Raw genomic sequence first — 16,259 nt, 5'->3', positions numbered from 1 at the left:
AAAATAATCTGAGGGAGAGGACAGGGGTATAGATTAAAAAAAGATGGACTATTTACTGATAATTGTTATAGCTGCATGGGATTCATTATACTATCCTTTCTACTTTTGTTATTCTACACTCTGTTTTGTGCATTTGAAATTTTCCTCATGAAAACTTAAGAAAAAGAACAATTAACTTGATGAATAATTAGACTCATTCTTAAGATCTAGGTTACTAGGAGTTTACCTGAAATAATACATAAAAATGTATGTATATACATATACATATATGTATATATGTGTGTATATATATATATATATATATATATATATATATATATATACACACACACACACACACACTATTATTTCAGGCAAACTTCTAGTAACCTAGATCTGAAAAATGAGCTATATGTATATGTTTATAGACATATAAGTTTCTCTCTAGCTTATTAATTTACTAATCACCTACCATGTATCTCAAAGTGTACTAAGTACTACTCCTTTACACTGATCCAGTGATGGGTTTGATTAGTTCTTTTTTTTTTCTTTCTTTTTTTTTTTTTTTAACATTTATCTATTTTTGAGAGAGAGAGAGAGAGAGAGAGAGAGAGACAGAGCATGAGTCGGGGAGAGGCAGAGAGAGGGGGACACAGAATCCAAAGCAGCCTCCAGGCTCTGAGCTGTCAACGCAAATGTGAGATCATGACCTGAGCCGAAGTCAGACACCCCGTAATCAATTGAGCTTAATCAGTTGAGCCACCCAGGCACCCCTGATTTGTTCTTGATAAACACAGCATAAGTTGTGATTACCAGAACAAAGCTGAGATTTTGGGAAATTGATTATGTCATTATTTTTTAATGTAAATAAATTAAATACTTTAAGGAAAATATAAAGAAAAAAAACATGACTTTTGCATTTTTTACGTTACTTCTAACCCAAATTCTCAATTATATTATAAATTCCTTGAAAGAAATGGCCAAAATTTTCTATCTACCCCGATTTCCTTATGTTTAAATAATATCATCACTCGAAAGAAAATTATTGTGCTTCATCTAAATCACAAATAAATGGAGTAAGGGAACATGGATGCTATACTAGAAGTATGATAGAGTAGGAGACCAAAGGAGGGAGTGGACACTTTTATAGGCAGTATTCACAGATCAGGAGAGGCTGCAGAGAGGTGATAATCCCTGTAAGCTGAAGAATAATGAAGTGCACCCAAGGCAGGGAAGGAGTCAAAGCAGCAGTGTGAACAAAAACATGGAGGGATGAAAAAGCTTGCTAAGTTCATGACAGTGCATGCATTGTGACTGAAAGAAGGCGGGGGGTAGGGTACTGGGGGGTAGAACCCAGAGGAAAGGGGCCTGATTATAGAAGTTCTAACATTTTGTGCCGAGGAGTAATGGGGAGGCAGGTAGCTGCTGAAGGAGTAATGGCAGAAACATGGTTAAAGTTGAAGTGGAAGGTATTTTTTAACAGTCCACCTAAACCCCACTTGGGTTCCTGGCTGTGGCCTATAAAATTACATTAGAATAATGGATGTAGTACAAATACATACAGTTATCAATGTAAAAGTGTGAAAAAAATTTAATTGGAGGATGGAGGAGATCAGGGGAGTAGATTCAGCAGTGGGAGGGAGAGGGAGAGCGGTTCAGGTATATTAAAGAGAGAATGTCTAGAACTCTGAGGACCTGAAGAATGAGGTTGGGCAAGGGAGGAGACAAAGGTGACAGAATGGAGAGATGAACTGTAGGAGGGACAAGTTTGGGGCAGAAAATGATTTAGTTCAATTTTTGACATAAGGTGTCTGTGCCAGTTGAAGGGTCTGGAAGCCTGGGCAGAAGACAGATTAGGGAGCTGAGGGGCATAGCTGAACAACTGAGTGAGGACTTAGATCTAAATAAAGGCTGAGCTCAAGGGCTTGATAATACTCACGAGCATGTGCCCGAGGAGAAGCTGGCCTGGCTGATGGAGAAGGAGTCCCCAAAGAGGAAAGAAGACCCCACAGAGAGTGGCTTGGAAACTGGGCAGAAAGGACTTTTTAAGTTTGAAGAAGGACTCCTTCCAGTTTCCTCAGGGACCGCAAGATGAGGACTGAAAAGACTGTTTCAGATGTGACAGTGAAGAGATTTTTGGAGCCTTTCCCATGGCGATTTCTGTGGAGGGTTGGGGAGAAGTTAGCAGGACCTGTCATATTAAGTGAATAACTGTAACATTACACATTTTTGTTACTCTACTGAGGACCTTCCTTTTTTAATCGTCTTGACCTCTTGGGGTCCCTGAGTAACTTAGTGAAAATGAGGAAAGTCTGATTTTCACCCTCTCAGGTTTTACTGGTGTCATGGTGCCATCACAGCAACAAGGATTTGGATCCCTCCACTCTATTTCAGTGTATATTAGTAGTTGTCATACACTTCAAACAAGTTAAATGCCTCTTTTTTCCCATGGCAGCAGTTGGCAATCTTCCTCAAAATTTGGCTTCAGTTGCTTCTCCCCAACCATAGCGTTCCCCACCCTCTGGAAGTATTGTCAGGGAAAACGGAAGGTGCCAGCTTGCCATTACTAACTTTGCTCCCAGTTCAGCTGTGAAGCTATTATTTTACCTCTTTTTGGACTCTTGGCATCCCTGGGCCCTGAGGTTAGTAGGTGTAGCTGGGCTTTAGTCACCATCTCATTGCTGTGCGCATCCTGGGACTTCTCGCTAGGTTGAATGGAAATGTCCATACATCATAATTAGAGACCTTTTGCTTTTCACTAGGAGAAAGGGAGGAGAAAACTGTTTCTAAGACTGATTTTTGTGGGATGGACCTGTTGAATGGGTAAGGATATTCAGCTGATAGAGGCTTATATCCGTGATGCTAGAAAACTAAGTGAAAAGAATACAAAGCAAAGAGGATTTGATTCTAGGCTCACTTCAGAAGGGAGTACAGAGTAGCTGCCCCATTTCAGAGGAGGGGTTCCTCAGTAGTTGTATCATCTAAAGCAGAGCTTCTTAAAAGATTTTTAGGAAAAATAAATATTCTTAAAGTTATATTTTCTTGCTAGTGAGAAAACAAAAACAAAAACAAAACCCTTTCCCTGCTAATAGCAGCAAGGAACAGAGGCTCTCTCTCTGGCCTTTAAAGGAAACAATGGAAAACATTTTCAAATGCAGCATTGGCCTTGTATTCAAAACCTGTTTTTAACACTACCCATAATAGAATTCCTCAAGATCGGGTGGTGCTTTAACTAATTGACATACAAAATACCAGAATCCCTTTACACAGTAGCAGTGCTTACCTACATGTGAAGTGAGATATGGACAAGAGTGTCCACGAAACTTTGTTTATAATGGCAGCAGATTGGATGCAAATGTCCATTGGTTTGGCCTGGTTAAATACACTTTATCTGGGCACATGCTGCACATGTGCATGCGCGTGCGAAACACACACACACACACACACACATAAATAAATGGGATACTATGCAGCTGCAAGAATGATTAGGAGCCCTTCCAGGTACTAATATAGAAAAATAACCAGGATATACCTAATGATTAAAAATGAAGTGCAGACTGCTGGTGGGAATGCAAACTGGTGCAGCCACTCTGGGGAACAGTATGGAGGTTCCTCAGAAAGCTAAAAGGAAAGTTACCTTATGATCCAGCAATTGCACTATTAGGTATTTACCCAAAGGATACAAAAACACGGATTTGAGAGGGTACATGCACCCCAGGTTTAATAGCAGCATTATCAACAGTAGCCAACTGAGAGGGACCTGGGGGGCTCAGTCAGTTAAACATCTGACTCTTGACTTCAGCTCAGGTCATGATCTCATGGTTTGTGAATTGCAGAGCTTGCTTGGGATTCTCTCTCTCTCCCTCTCTTACTGACCCTCCCTGACTCTCTCGCACTCACACGTGTACATATTTTATCTCTCAAAATAAATAAAAGAAAAAACTTAAAAAAAAGCAGACACAATAGCCAGACCACGGAGAGAGCCCTAATGTCCATCAACTGATGAATGGATAAAGAAGATGTGGTGTATATACAATGGAATATTACTCAGCCATCAAAAAGGATGAAATCTTGCCATTTACAATAATGTGTATGGAGCTAGAGTGTATTATGCTGAGTGAAATAAATCAGAGAAAGACAAATGCAATATGATTTCACTCGGAATTTAAGAAACAAAACATATAAACATATGGGAAGGGAGGGAAGAGAGAAGGAAACAAACCATAAGAGGCACACAATGATAGAAAACAAACAGAGCGGATAGAGGGAGGTGGGTGAGAGATGTCTAGATGGGTGATGGATATTAAGGAGGGCACTTGTGATGAACACTGGGTGTTGTATGTAAGTGATGAATCACTGAATTCTCCTCCTGAAACCAATATTACACTGTATGTTCACGAAAATTAAAATAAAATTAAAATTAAAAAATTAAGTGCAGAATAGTTTGCTGCCATTTGTATTACAAAAGGGACAGGAGAGAAGCGTGTGTGACTGTATAGATTTGCTTGCATATGCCTACGAAACCCTACAAGGATATATAAGAAGCTAATACCATTATTTACCTGCCTGGAGAGAGGGTGGAAGTGTGTGGGGAAGAGCAGGTAGGGGTAAAGGTAGGAGGTTTGTCATGATGCCTTTTTCTATTGTTTGATTTTTGGATCATGTGAACATATTAGCTATTTAAAAAATAAATTAGAATTAAAAAGCATATATAACATATATAAAACATGTATGTATGAAAATCTCAATAGGAGCAGAGAAAAACATTTGTCAAAATTCAACACCCTTTAAAAAACAGAAGTGAAGAATTTTACTTCCTACTCTTTTAAGTAGGAAGAGTTCTCTTGTGTATAGTGTTTGAGGAGGTCTCCAATTGCTTTATTTATAACAATTTATACACAAAATCCTTAAAAGAAACTGTTTTGAAAAATCTCAGACTCATTTTTTTTTCTTTTCTTTTCTTTGGGGAACTTCCTGCATTCTTCAGTTTTCAGAGATCCAGGGAGAGGTAATTAATTCATTAGGTTTTCCTAATGAGTGGGATATAAATACTATCCTACTACCTAAAACTTGTATCATGCTTGTTTTTACCTTGAGAATAAGAATGAATTTTTAGGGGTACCTGGGTGGCTCTGTCAGTTAGGCATCCGACTTTGGCTCAAGTCATGATCTCACAGTTCCTGAGTTTAAACCCCACATCGGGCTCTTTGCTGACAACACGGAGCTGGCTTCGGATTCTGTGTCTCCTTCTCTATGCCCTTCCCTGCTCATGCTCGCCCATTCTCAAAAATAAATAAACATTTTTAAAAATTATAAAAAGTGAATTTTTAAATGTAGCTTTTATAAGATGACTAAATTTGACACTGTAATCGTTTTTTTGGCTCTTTATTGTAAAAATAACTTTGGTAGTCAGTATGTAGGATTCCTTTCAAATGTTTCTTATTCTAAGACTGTGAAAGTATCTGTGAAAAGAGCCCAGGAATTAAGACATCTTACTGAATTTAGAAGGCTCTGGAATGTGAGAAGTTGGAATAATTCATATTAAGCAAATAATATAAATAAATATTTGAGAACTTGTAAGATGTCCTTTTCTCGAGCATGGGACAAGGAAAGAGGAGTAAAAAAAAAAAATGGCAGAAGTGCTTGGGGCATTTCTTTGACACCACAGAACTTTCCTTAGCAGGACCATCTTGGTTTCTTTGCAATGAAAGTATTTAATGCACAAGAGAGTTGAGTCAGAAACATAATTTTAATCTGAAGTTGATGATGCTTGCTTAAGATGCTAGAAAATGAGTTTTGAAATACTTGAATATTAGTTACATTTACCTTGCAAACTTGTGTGGGCCTATTTCTGGGTTCTGTGTCCCATTCATTTCTGTGTCTAGCCCTCTGATCTTGATTATGAAATCAGAATTATAGACCACAGACTTTGATGTGCTGTCTTCCCCTGTGTAATATGGGAGCATTCAGGTTAGATGAAATGATGTTCAGAAGCAGGGAGAGGCCACAGGAGAGGTTCACATCTCCCTTTTCCTCCTAATTTTCAGTTGATATGGCAAAGATTAGTCATTTCAGACAAAGTGACACTAAACGGTGTGGGAGGGAGGCAAGGGCAGAGAGTTCGTAGGATTAGGGCTCTTGGGGAGGTGAGAGGAGATGGTGAGCTGCTTTTAAAACAGTCTCTAGTTTGGCCTATGATACTTGCAATTCGCCATATTTTACATGCCCTTATTATCGATGCTCACTCCATGTTAGAATTGGAATTGCTGTACTGAGCTCCACCAAGATTGAATTGATGGACTAATTAATCTTAAAAAGATAAATGGAATTTGATGAACCACTCCCAACTTTTAAGTTCACCTTAGGGCCTAAAAGCAATCATTCATTTTTTTTTTTTCTCAAGTTTTTATTTAAATTCCAGTTAGTTAACATACAGTGTAATACTAATTTCAAGTGTAGAATTTAGTAATTCATCACTTAAATAAAACACCCAGTGCTCATCAGAAGTGCCCTGTTTAATACCCATCACCCATTCAGCCCATGTCCCACCCATCTCCCCTCCAGTAAACGAACAATAACAAAAAAAAAGACCCTTAAAAACCAGACCCTTAAATACAGAGAACAAACTGGCTGTTGCCAGAAGGAAGGTGGGTGTGAGGATGGGTAAAATAGATAAAGGGGATTAAGAGTACACTTACCTTGATGAGCACTGAGAAATAGAAAAAATCTATCTAGATAGATAGATAGATAGATAGATAGATATAAAATTGCAGTGATGTTGCTATTTACTACTATTTACTGTTACTGTCATTATTGTAAGCCAGTTTTTTAATAGATATAATGAAAACTTAGCAAGCTTTTTATTACCAGTCTACCAAGATGGACTTCGCTTGCAGAATTAATTTCAGCAGATTGTTTGTTTTTCCATCTAAAATTGGCTGTGCACTGAGACCTTTTGTGATGCAAGGAACACTGTCAACTTAAAAATATTGATATTTCTAAAGCCATTTTAGATGGAATTATACTTTTTATAATTTTTATATTTTTTAAGTTAGTAAGATATTGTGTTTATTGTCCTCCGATTGGAGTTTTCGATGCAGGAGCCAAATGCCTAAATGAATATTCAGTTAACAAAACTGATTTTTGTGTGTTTTGGCTGCCTCACCTTCCTGAAAACTGCAGTGATTTAGTGTGGCACAGGTAAAGGCTGATGCCAAATATGAGTCATTTCTTCTTTGGTTGCATTGGAAGCCACCTTTGGACCTGTAATGTCACTGGCACTTCTCATTCTTTACCTCTTTATCTCTTTCCTGATTAAAAACAGACCTCTTTCTGAAAAACCTAAAGAATTTGTGTCTGGAAAGAGCAGTAACGGAAATTTTAGGTGCACCAGGAGGACCTAAGCGTGTTCTCAAATCAGCTGAGAGCCTCTGTGTTTTCCCTGTTTTATTTTGTCTTTAAGCATGATGGTAGCCACACGTAACTGCTGTCTCAAATAGGGTTTTATTTCTTTGAATTCAGCCTGTTAGCACAAATAATCCCTAATAAGTATGAAGCTAGTTTAAAGATCTTAAAGCTGGAGTTTTCTCCCTTGTATATCCTCATCTCGGCTGATTTCTGAAGTTTGATAGACATGTCGAATGTTAGAAACAAATCACAGATTTATCTTTTTTTTTTTTTTTAATTTTAACGTTTATTTATTTTTGAGACAGAGAGAGACAGAGCATGAACAGGGGAGGGGCAGAGAGAGAGGGAGACACAGAATCTGAAACAGGCTCCAGGCTCTGAGCGGTCAGCACAGAGCCCGACGCGGGGCTCGAACTCACGGACCGTGAGATCATGACCTGAGCCTAAGTCGGATGCTTAACCGACCGAGCCACCCAGGCACCCCAGATTTATCTTTTTAGATTCCAGGTATGTATGTATATATATGTATACATACATACATACATACATACTTTCTTCATTTTGAGAGCTGAGCTCCTAAGAGATCAGAATGATCTAGTGTTTGGCCAAGTCCTATTTATTCACTGTCCTGAGTTCATCTCCCTCTGAAGTATCTGTAACTGGGATGCTACCTCCCCCCCTCCCCCAACATTTTAGTAAAGGGAGAATAACTGTGGAACAGCCAGGGATGTAAAATTTATTGGAAAGACAGTAATTGCCTTGTCCCTGGGGGGCAGTGTGTGTAGTTACACACTGAACCACAGGTTTCATTTCTGGCAAGAGAATGGACATGCATTACAGGAGGAAAAGAATAAGTGAATGATTTCAGTAGAATGTTTCCCCAGAGATCTGTGGGTGTCAGAAAGAGGAGGGAGGAGTGTTGTACCCAGTTTATCATCCAAATTTGTTGTTCCCTCTAAAGCAGCGTCTGTTCTACCCCAGATCTCTGTGTCCCTGCCTTTGATTGGTGAGACCTGGGAATAGTTAGCATGTGGAATTCCTCAAGGTTAAGATGACGGTTAAGGTAGATGGATGAAGTGAAATGTATTTCCATTTTTCATTATCCGACAGGGCTAGTGGTATGGCTAAGGCAGTATGTATATACTGTGTGCGTCCTTTCAAATGTTCTCACTTGAGATATTTGAATATATGATGCAGTAAAAGTTATTGCTTCCATTCCGATTTGTTAGTAACATTATGTGTGGGGGTGCCAGCTGGGAAATATTACCCGCGAAGCTAGCGGAGCCCCGAGTGTGCCTTGGGGGAAGAGAGGACACCAACATTATTTGTCATTGGACCATTATACACCAAATGGCTGAGGTGCTGACTCCAAATCAGCTACTTAGTTTTCCTAAGGGACAGAGTGCCACTATGTCAGCTGCCAAACAAGAAAGAGAAATCTGAAACACAAAAATACATTTATTCTCAAATTAAGTAAGTTGTCTTCAAAACAACCTTGCATGAGCTTAACACTGTAAACAAAGAATGAGGCTTTTCTTCCTCTGAGAAGCTCCAAAGAATATTGACCTTAGTGTTCAGCTACCTGATTGTGATGTCCCAGAATACACAAAGCTGCAGCTTCCCAGACAGACAATTAAATTTAAATGCAAAAGACATTAACGAAACATTAAAGTATGTAAATGAGTGTGTGATTCATAGTAACACAAATGCTCCTACAGTGAAGTATTTCAGAGTTCATGGTTTCCCTAATCATCTTTTCATGTCTGTTTTGTTTTCTGGCTTCCTAATGCTAAAACATCATACCATTTTTTTAAAACTATCAAGGGCTGAGAGAGTTCCTAGGGAAAAGTGGCATTCTCAGAGGTAAACAGGATCCAGATCACTTAGGGCTCATTGATTTTATGATCAGTACTTAGGTTGCTGCTAAAAGTGGATAGGTTTCCAATACGTATCTGAAACCTTAGAGGTCTTTCTACCTCCATCCATCTTTGGGAGCAGTGAAGAACTCACTCTGCAGGCGATTACTAAGGAGAACTCAAAAGTCGTTAGCATCACTCATCTGTGGGATACCAGCTTAAACTAATGTAAAATACTGTTATTTAACTTGGATACAAAAGAAGTCAGAGTGATTATCAAAGGATCAAAAGGGAACTTAAAGCTTTTATAAGATTTGCATCTCATCCCCATTACTGGGTGTTGTACTTCTAGCATTTGGTTGGGGTTTATTTCTTTACGAGATGGGACTGAAGTTAAAAGCGCTTTGATGATATCACCATTAATCCATCACCCAACTGGTGGTGTTCTTGTATTATGCAATGAAATCTTTTTAATGGGGATTTACAAAATAAGTTAGGGTACAATAAAATTTGTTAATCCAGAGACTTCCATTATTGGGAACTGGTGATTACTTGATTTGTGCTCAACTGGAACTTTAATGCGTGTTGAAAATAAGAGCCTTGGTAATATACTGTTTTAGAATTTTTACTTTCATGAACGGTGTGTGAATGGATGGGAAGATACACCCTGGAGAAGGGAGAAGACACAGCCTACACCATTAGAGTTTTTCCTCAGTCTCAGCTGAGAATCTGAAGTGAAAGGATCTTGAGGCAGATGAGCAGAAAGAAACAGCCTCTCTGAGGCAGAACGTAAGGGAGGTTTTCAAAAGGAATGTCTTCATGTATCTGTATTTCCTGGGAAGCAGCATGATTTACAGACAGAAGGTTAGAACAGAGTTGAGGAGACTGAATTGTGAACTGGAGAGGAGATCCAAATTTGAGGTATTGTTAGTATTTGGGAAATTTGCACTATAAAGATGAAAGTACAAGAGGAAAGGTACATAAACAATCAAATCGGTCATGTCTTTAAAGGGAATAAAGCTTTAGAAATGATAACAGGTTTTTCTTAAATATCTTCAGGTTTTTCTGTGAACTATTTGATTTGAATAAAAATTGCTGTTTTTGTTTTTAACAGGGCCGGTGGGAAAGTCAACAGGATGTATCCCAAACTGCAGTTTCCAGAGGGATAGCTCCTGTTACCCCATCTCTCCCAGACCGTCCCCATAATAACCATTCTCCCGACCCAGGTAGGTTACATTTTCATTTGTCAACCACTGTCATAGAATTTGAGCATCTTTCAGAAGTAGTTTAAAACAGGATTTCCTGGGGCACCTGGGTGGCTCAGTTGGTTAAGCGTCCAACTCTTGGTTTTGGTTCAGGTCATGATCTCACAGTACGTGAGATCCAGCCCTGCATCAGGCTCTGTGCTGACAGCATGGAGCCTGCTTGGGATTCTCTCTCACCTTCTCTCTCTCTGCCCCTCCTCTGCTCCCATTCTCTGTCTCTCTCAAAATACATACATACATACAACATACATGAACAAACAGACAAATTTTAAAACAGAATTTCCTACCCTGTAACTACTATCCTACTAGTGAATGCTCATCTGATTTTTTCCCTTTTTTGGTTTATAACATGTTACATTGATTTTTGAATGTTGAATTTATCCTGCATTACTGTGCTAAATACCACTTGATGTGTTATCATTTATATCTTCTTTATTCTACTTGCTAACTTTCTGTAAAGGATTTTTGTGTTTATGTTCTATGATGAATACTTCTCTTTTCTCATAATAATGCCTTAGTTAGGTTTTGATATGAATATGTTGGCCTCATAAAATGACTTGGGAAATATTTCCTTACCATCTTTTTTTCTGAAAGATTTTATATAAGCTTGGTATTACTTCTTCCTTAAATGTTTGACAGGATTCACCAGTGACACTATCTGGGCCTGGAATTTTCTCTTTGGGAAACTTTTAAATTATGACTTCATTTTCTTTAATAAAGTGCTATTTAACTTTTTGTATTTCTTTGTGAGTCAGTTTTCATAAGTTATGTTTTTCAGGTAATTTTCTGTTTCATCTAAATTATTACTCTTATTTCAGTAAATGTTATGGTGTTCCTTTATTGCCCTTTTAATGTTTATAGGATCTATTGTGATATTCCTTCTTTTTATTTATTTATTTAAAAAATTTTTTTAATGTTTATTTATTTATTTTGAGAGAGAGAGAGAGAGAGAGAGAGTGAGAGAATCCCAGGCAGGTTCCACGTTGTCAGCACAGAGCAGGATGTGGGGCTCAATCTCACAAGCTGTGAGATCATGACCTGAGCTGAAATCAAGAGCCAGATGTTTAACCAACTGAGCCATCTAGGCACCCCTCCTTTTTATTTTTGATAATTTTTGTTTTCTTTCTGTTTTTCTTGAGTACATTTGAGGCATGTCTTATTTTTCTCAGTCTTCTCTCAGAACGAAAGTTGGTCTTACTTTCTTCATTGTTTACTTTGTTTCATTGATTTTGTTTTTATTTTTGATTGTTTCATGGATTTCTATTTCTTTCTGCATTTCACAAATTTTGGAATATGGTGCTTTCATTTTCATTCTATTCAAAATATTTTCTAATTTCCCTCTGATTTATTCTTTGACTTGTAAGTTATTGGGTAGCATGTTAATTCATTTTCATATGTCTGGTGAGAATCTTTTTATTAATGGATTGCTTATTTGATTTCCTTATGATCAGAGAGACTCTTTAATATTTTAGTCTTTTGGAATGTTTTTGAGATTATGTTCTACCTTGGTAAACATTCCATGTATGCTTGGAAAGGTCTGTTCTGTTTGGGGGCATAGCATTCTGTATATATCAGGTCAGTGTGGTTGATAAGCTTATTCATTCAGATCGGTTCTTCAAATAGTCTGTCCTTCTACTGATTTTTTTTCTATTTGTCCTATCCATCACTGAGAGAGGGCATTAAATCTCCAAATATGATTATGAAAAATTACCTACTTTTTCATTTATTTTATCTGTTTTTACATCATTCTTGTAGGAACTTTGTTGTTAGGTATATACATTATTTTTTCCCAATGAAGTGATATTTCTATCATTATTAAATGTCCCTTTATATCTTTGGAATTCTCTTACTTTGAAATCTGTCTCACTTGATATTAACGTAGCCTCATCAACTTTCTTTTGCTTATTGTTTGAATGGTGTCTCCTTTTCTCAGTCTTTAAAATTTTAGCTATATTCGCTCTTTAAATGAACAAATATTTGCTATCTTGTCAGCATATAGTTAGCTCTAACTTATTTTCTAATCTAGCTTGACAAGTTTTGCCTTTTTCTTGGCATATTTAATTCTTCTACATCTAATATTATTATTATTATGTCTGCTACATTGCTGTTGGTTTCTCTTTGGCCTTTTGTATTTTATTTTATTTTTCCACTGTAACTTGTTTTCTGCCTTCTTTTGGGATAATTGGAAAAATATTTTTTAGTATTTAATTTTATTTCCATTTCTGGCTGTTTGGTATTTGTATTTATTTATTAAAGTCTTTGCTCAAGGATTCTAGTATAGATTCTTAACTTATCATAGTCTACTTAGAATTAATAATACATTACTTCCCACTGCACAAATATAAGAACCTTGTAAGTGTATAATTCCATTTGCCTGTTCCTGGACCCCTCTTATTTTGTATTATTGTTGTTATATCTTTTATAGACATTATGAACCCATTTTACGATGTTACTCTTTCTGCTTTAAAACAGCCAGATTAAAAGACTATAGAAAATCTTTTATATTTTTCTTCATATTTATTATTTCTGGCACTATCCAGTCCTTCGTGAAGTCTTATATTTATCCAATATCATTTCTCTATAGTCCAAAGAATATCCTATAGTATTTCTTATTGTGAAGTTCTCTTGGAGAGAAAAGAATGCTGTCTCCCCTTTTTGAGATTATCTTCACTTTATTTGAAGAATTTTTTCACTAGCTAGAGAATTCTGGGTAAAGACAATGTAAGATGTTTGAAGTGTTGAAAGAAGCTATCTAGCTTCTTTCAACACTTCAAACATCTTACATTGTCTTTTAGATTCCTTTTCTGCTGAGAATCAGCCATCATTTCTGTCTCTTTTTCCTACATGTAATATGTCTGTGTTTACTCTCTTGTTTGCTTTCATAGTTCTCTCAATTTTTGTTTTCAGCACTTGGACTAAGGTATACTTAGGTATGGTTTTCTTAGTACTTATCTTACTTGTGTTTCATTGATATTCTTGGATCTGTAAGTTGTGGTTTTCAACAAATTTGGGAAATGTTCAGCTATTATTACATTTTACCCCCAACAATTTTTCTCTACTCTTTCTGAGATTCAAATTACACGTATTAGATTGTTTGATATTACCCTACAGGTCACAGGAGCTCAATTTTTTTTAATTTTTATTTTTCATCCTATTGTCTTATTCTTATATCTTCTGGTTGCATAATTTCTCCTTCAATTTCCAACCTTCTGTTAAGTACATCCAGAGAATATTTTATTTCAGTTATTATTCTTTTCAGTTCTAGAATTTCACTTGTTTCTTTATTTAAAGTTTTAATTTCTCTGTGGATATTTTATACCTATACATTTGTTAAGATCAGATTCTTCTTTACTTCCTTGGGCCTGTGTCTAAAACTACTTCAACATATTTATCTGCTAAATCCAGCATCTGGACCGTCTCGTGGTCTTATTTACATTGACTGCTTTTTTCTTGACTATGGGTCATATTTAATGAGTTTTGACAAATGCATTTACCTGTGTAACCTACCCACCAGTCAAGTTTACAAGATGTACAGGACTCCAGCTACTTCCCACAATCAGCCAGTGTTCTGATTTCTATTCCTTCAGATTAGTTTTGCCTGTTCTACAATTTCATACAAATGGAATCATGCAGTATATGCTCTTTTTGTGTTATGCTTCTTTTATTCAACATTTCTGTTCATGTTATCCACACGGTTGCGTCCTTCAGTAATTTATTTTTTGTTGTTGAGAAACATTCACTATCACAGTTGAATTTGTCACAATTTTTAATTAGTTCTTCTATTTATGGACATGTGGCTTATTTCCAGTTTTTGGTTACTGTGAATAAAGTTTGTTCTTGTATAAGTGTTTTTGTGAACATTTCTCTTGAGTTAATACCTAGGAGTGAAATACCTTGTTTTAAAGTTCTGTAAATTTGTTGTTGTTGTTTTAAAGCTTGTAATCCATGCTTACTTGATTTACATTATTCTCCACTTTGCTTTGGTCATCATTGCTTCTTGCATCCCACTCTGTCTTTCTGAGTTTAGTTTCTTTTTTGTGAATTACATCTATCATCAGTGCATTTAGCAGTCATCAGTTAGTGACAAACCCTTTAGAAATTTTTATTTTGGGGCTCCTGGGTGGCTCCGTCGGTTAAGCGTCCGACTTCAGCGCAGGTCATGATCTCACAGCTCGTGGATTCGAGCCCCGCGTTGGACTCCGTGCTGACAGCTCAGATCCTGGAGCCTGCTTCGGATTCTGTGTCTTCCTCTCACTCTGCTCCTCCCCTGCTCATGCTCTGTCTCTCTCTCAAAAATAAATAAACGTTAAAAAATTTTTTTTAAGTTTTTATTTTGTCTTCACTTTGAAGAATCCTTTTACTATGGAAAATATCAAACATACAAGAGTAGAAAGAATAACACCATATGCTCTCAGGTAGCCCTCCCAACTTCAGAATGATCAGTTCATCACTAGTCTGATGTACCCCTACTCCTGCTACATCTCCCAGCCCTCTTCTGGATAATTTGAAGCAAATCCCAGATATCATTTCATCTGTGAATTATCTGTACATGTGTCTCTAGAGCAGTAACATTTCTCTAGAGCTGATAACATTTCTCTCCTAAGAAAAATTAAAAATAAGTCCTTGATACCATCAAATATCTAGTCAGTATTTAGATTTCTCCAATTGGCTCAAAAATACCTTTTAGTTATTTTGAATGAAAATCTGAGTAAGGTTCATTTATTGTGATGAGTTGATATGTGTCTTGAGTTAAAGTTTAATCTATATGTTCTTTGTCTTTTTCCCCCATCCATTGTATTTGCTGAAGAGACCACGTCTTTTGCACAGTAGACTATGTTACCATCCCCCTGAGGTTGTTTAAACAGGGTTCTCTATCAACTGTATTTCCTGTGAATTGGTAGTTAGCTCTACAGGCTTGAACAGATTCAGGCCATTTTGAGGGAGGGGTGGAAGGTAGGATAAATGGAAGGGTAGTTTTGTGTACTTACCTCAAGAGACACCTTGTGTCTGATTGTCTCACCTTGTGATATATGCAGCCTTTGAAAGATTTTTGGCCAGATCTTCATTTAATTAAGGGTCTTCCTCAGTGTAGAATGTTAATTTAACTGTAGGGAGAAGTCTAGATTGTCCCTGTTGTTTGGTCTCAGCATTTAGATGATTATGTCCTTCTGGCTCTTTATTCATCTCAAACTTATTTTCTATTTGTTTCCTTTGTATTGTTCTACTCTTTCCTAATTTTGCCTTCTTGTAAATTATTTGACTTTTTTGAAATTCGCTTTAACACATCTCTTGGAATTTATAGCTATCTCTTTGCTTTATTGTTTTAGTGATTGCTCTCATGATTATAAAATATCCTTACCTTTCACAGTCTACTTAGAGTTATTATACTACTTTATGTAAAATTTACAAACCTTGGAACTGTATGGGTCCATGTCGCAACTGTATTGCCAATGAACTTAAAGTCATTTCAGGGGCCATTGTAGAGTATAGGTATGCTGGTGGCTGTGTGCTTCCATTGGGGCAGCATCACACACAGTTCCTCAGGTTGACTTGCTTGTTGTTTTTAAAGTATTATGTGGATACAGTGTTTTACAGTTTGTGACTTAGGTTACATTTTCCTAAAACTTCAGTTTTATTCACTAAGGGGAGAGAAATCTTTTTATATCATAGATATTGTCTGCATGTCTGATCCCAGCCTTTGGTAATTTAGAGCAAGTAAGAATGTGGTTGGTCAGGGCATTGATCCCTCTCC

At 36.9% G+C, this 16,259-nt stretch overlaps 1 protein-coding gene across 1 annotated transcript in view; it reads left to right on the top strand.

The window, feature by feature from the left end:
- KIF13B (kinesin family member 13B) overlaps positions 1 to 16,259 on the top strand; it is a 202,983-nt gene that overhangs the window by 154,343 nt on the left and 32,381 nt on the right. The window contains exon 36 of the mRNA XM_023252641.2: positions 10,357 to 10,468. Coding sequence (XP_023108409.2) covers positions 10,357 to 10,468 — 112 coding nt within the window. The remainder of the gene's footprint in view (positions 1 to 10,356; positions 10,469 to 16,259) is intronic.

This window comes from Felis catus, chromosome B1 (genome assembly GCF_018350175.1).
Source record: "Felis catus isolate Fca126 chromosome B1, F.catus_Fca126_mat1.0, whole genome shotgun sequence".
Taxonomy (NCBI): Eukaryota; Metazoa; Chordata; class Mammalia; order Carnivora; family Felidae; genus Felis; species Felis catus.
This window is presented reverse-complemented; position numbering and strand designations above follow the sequence as displayed.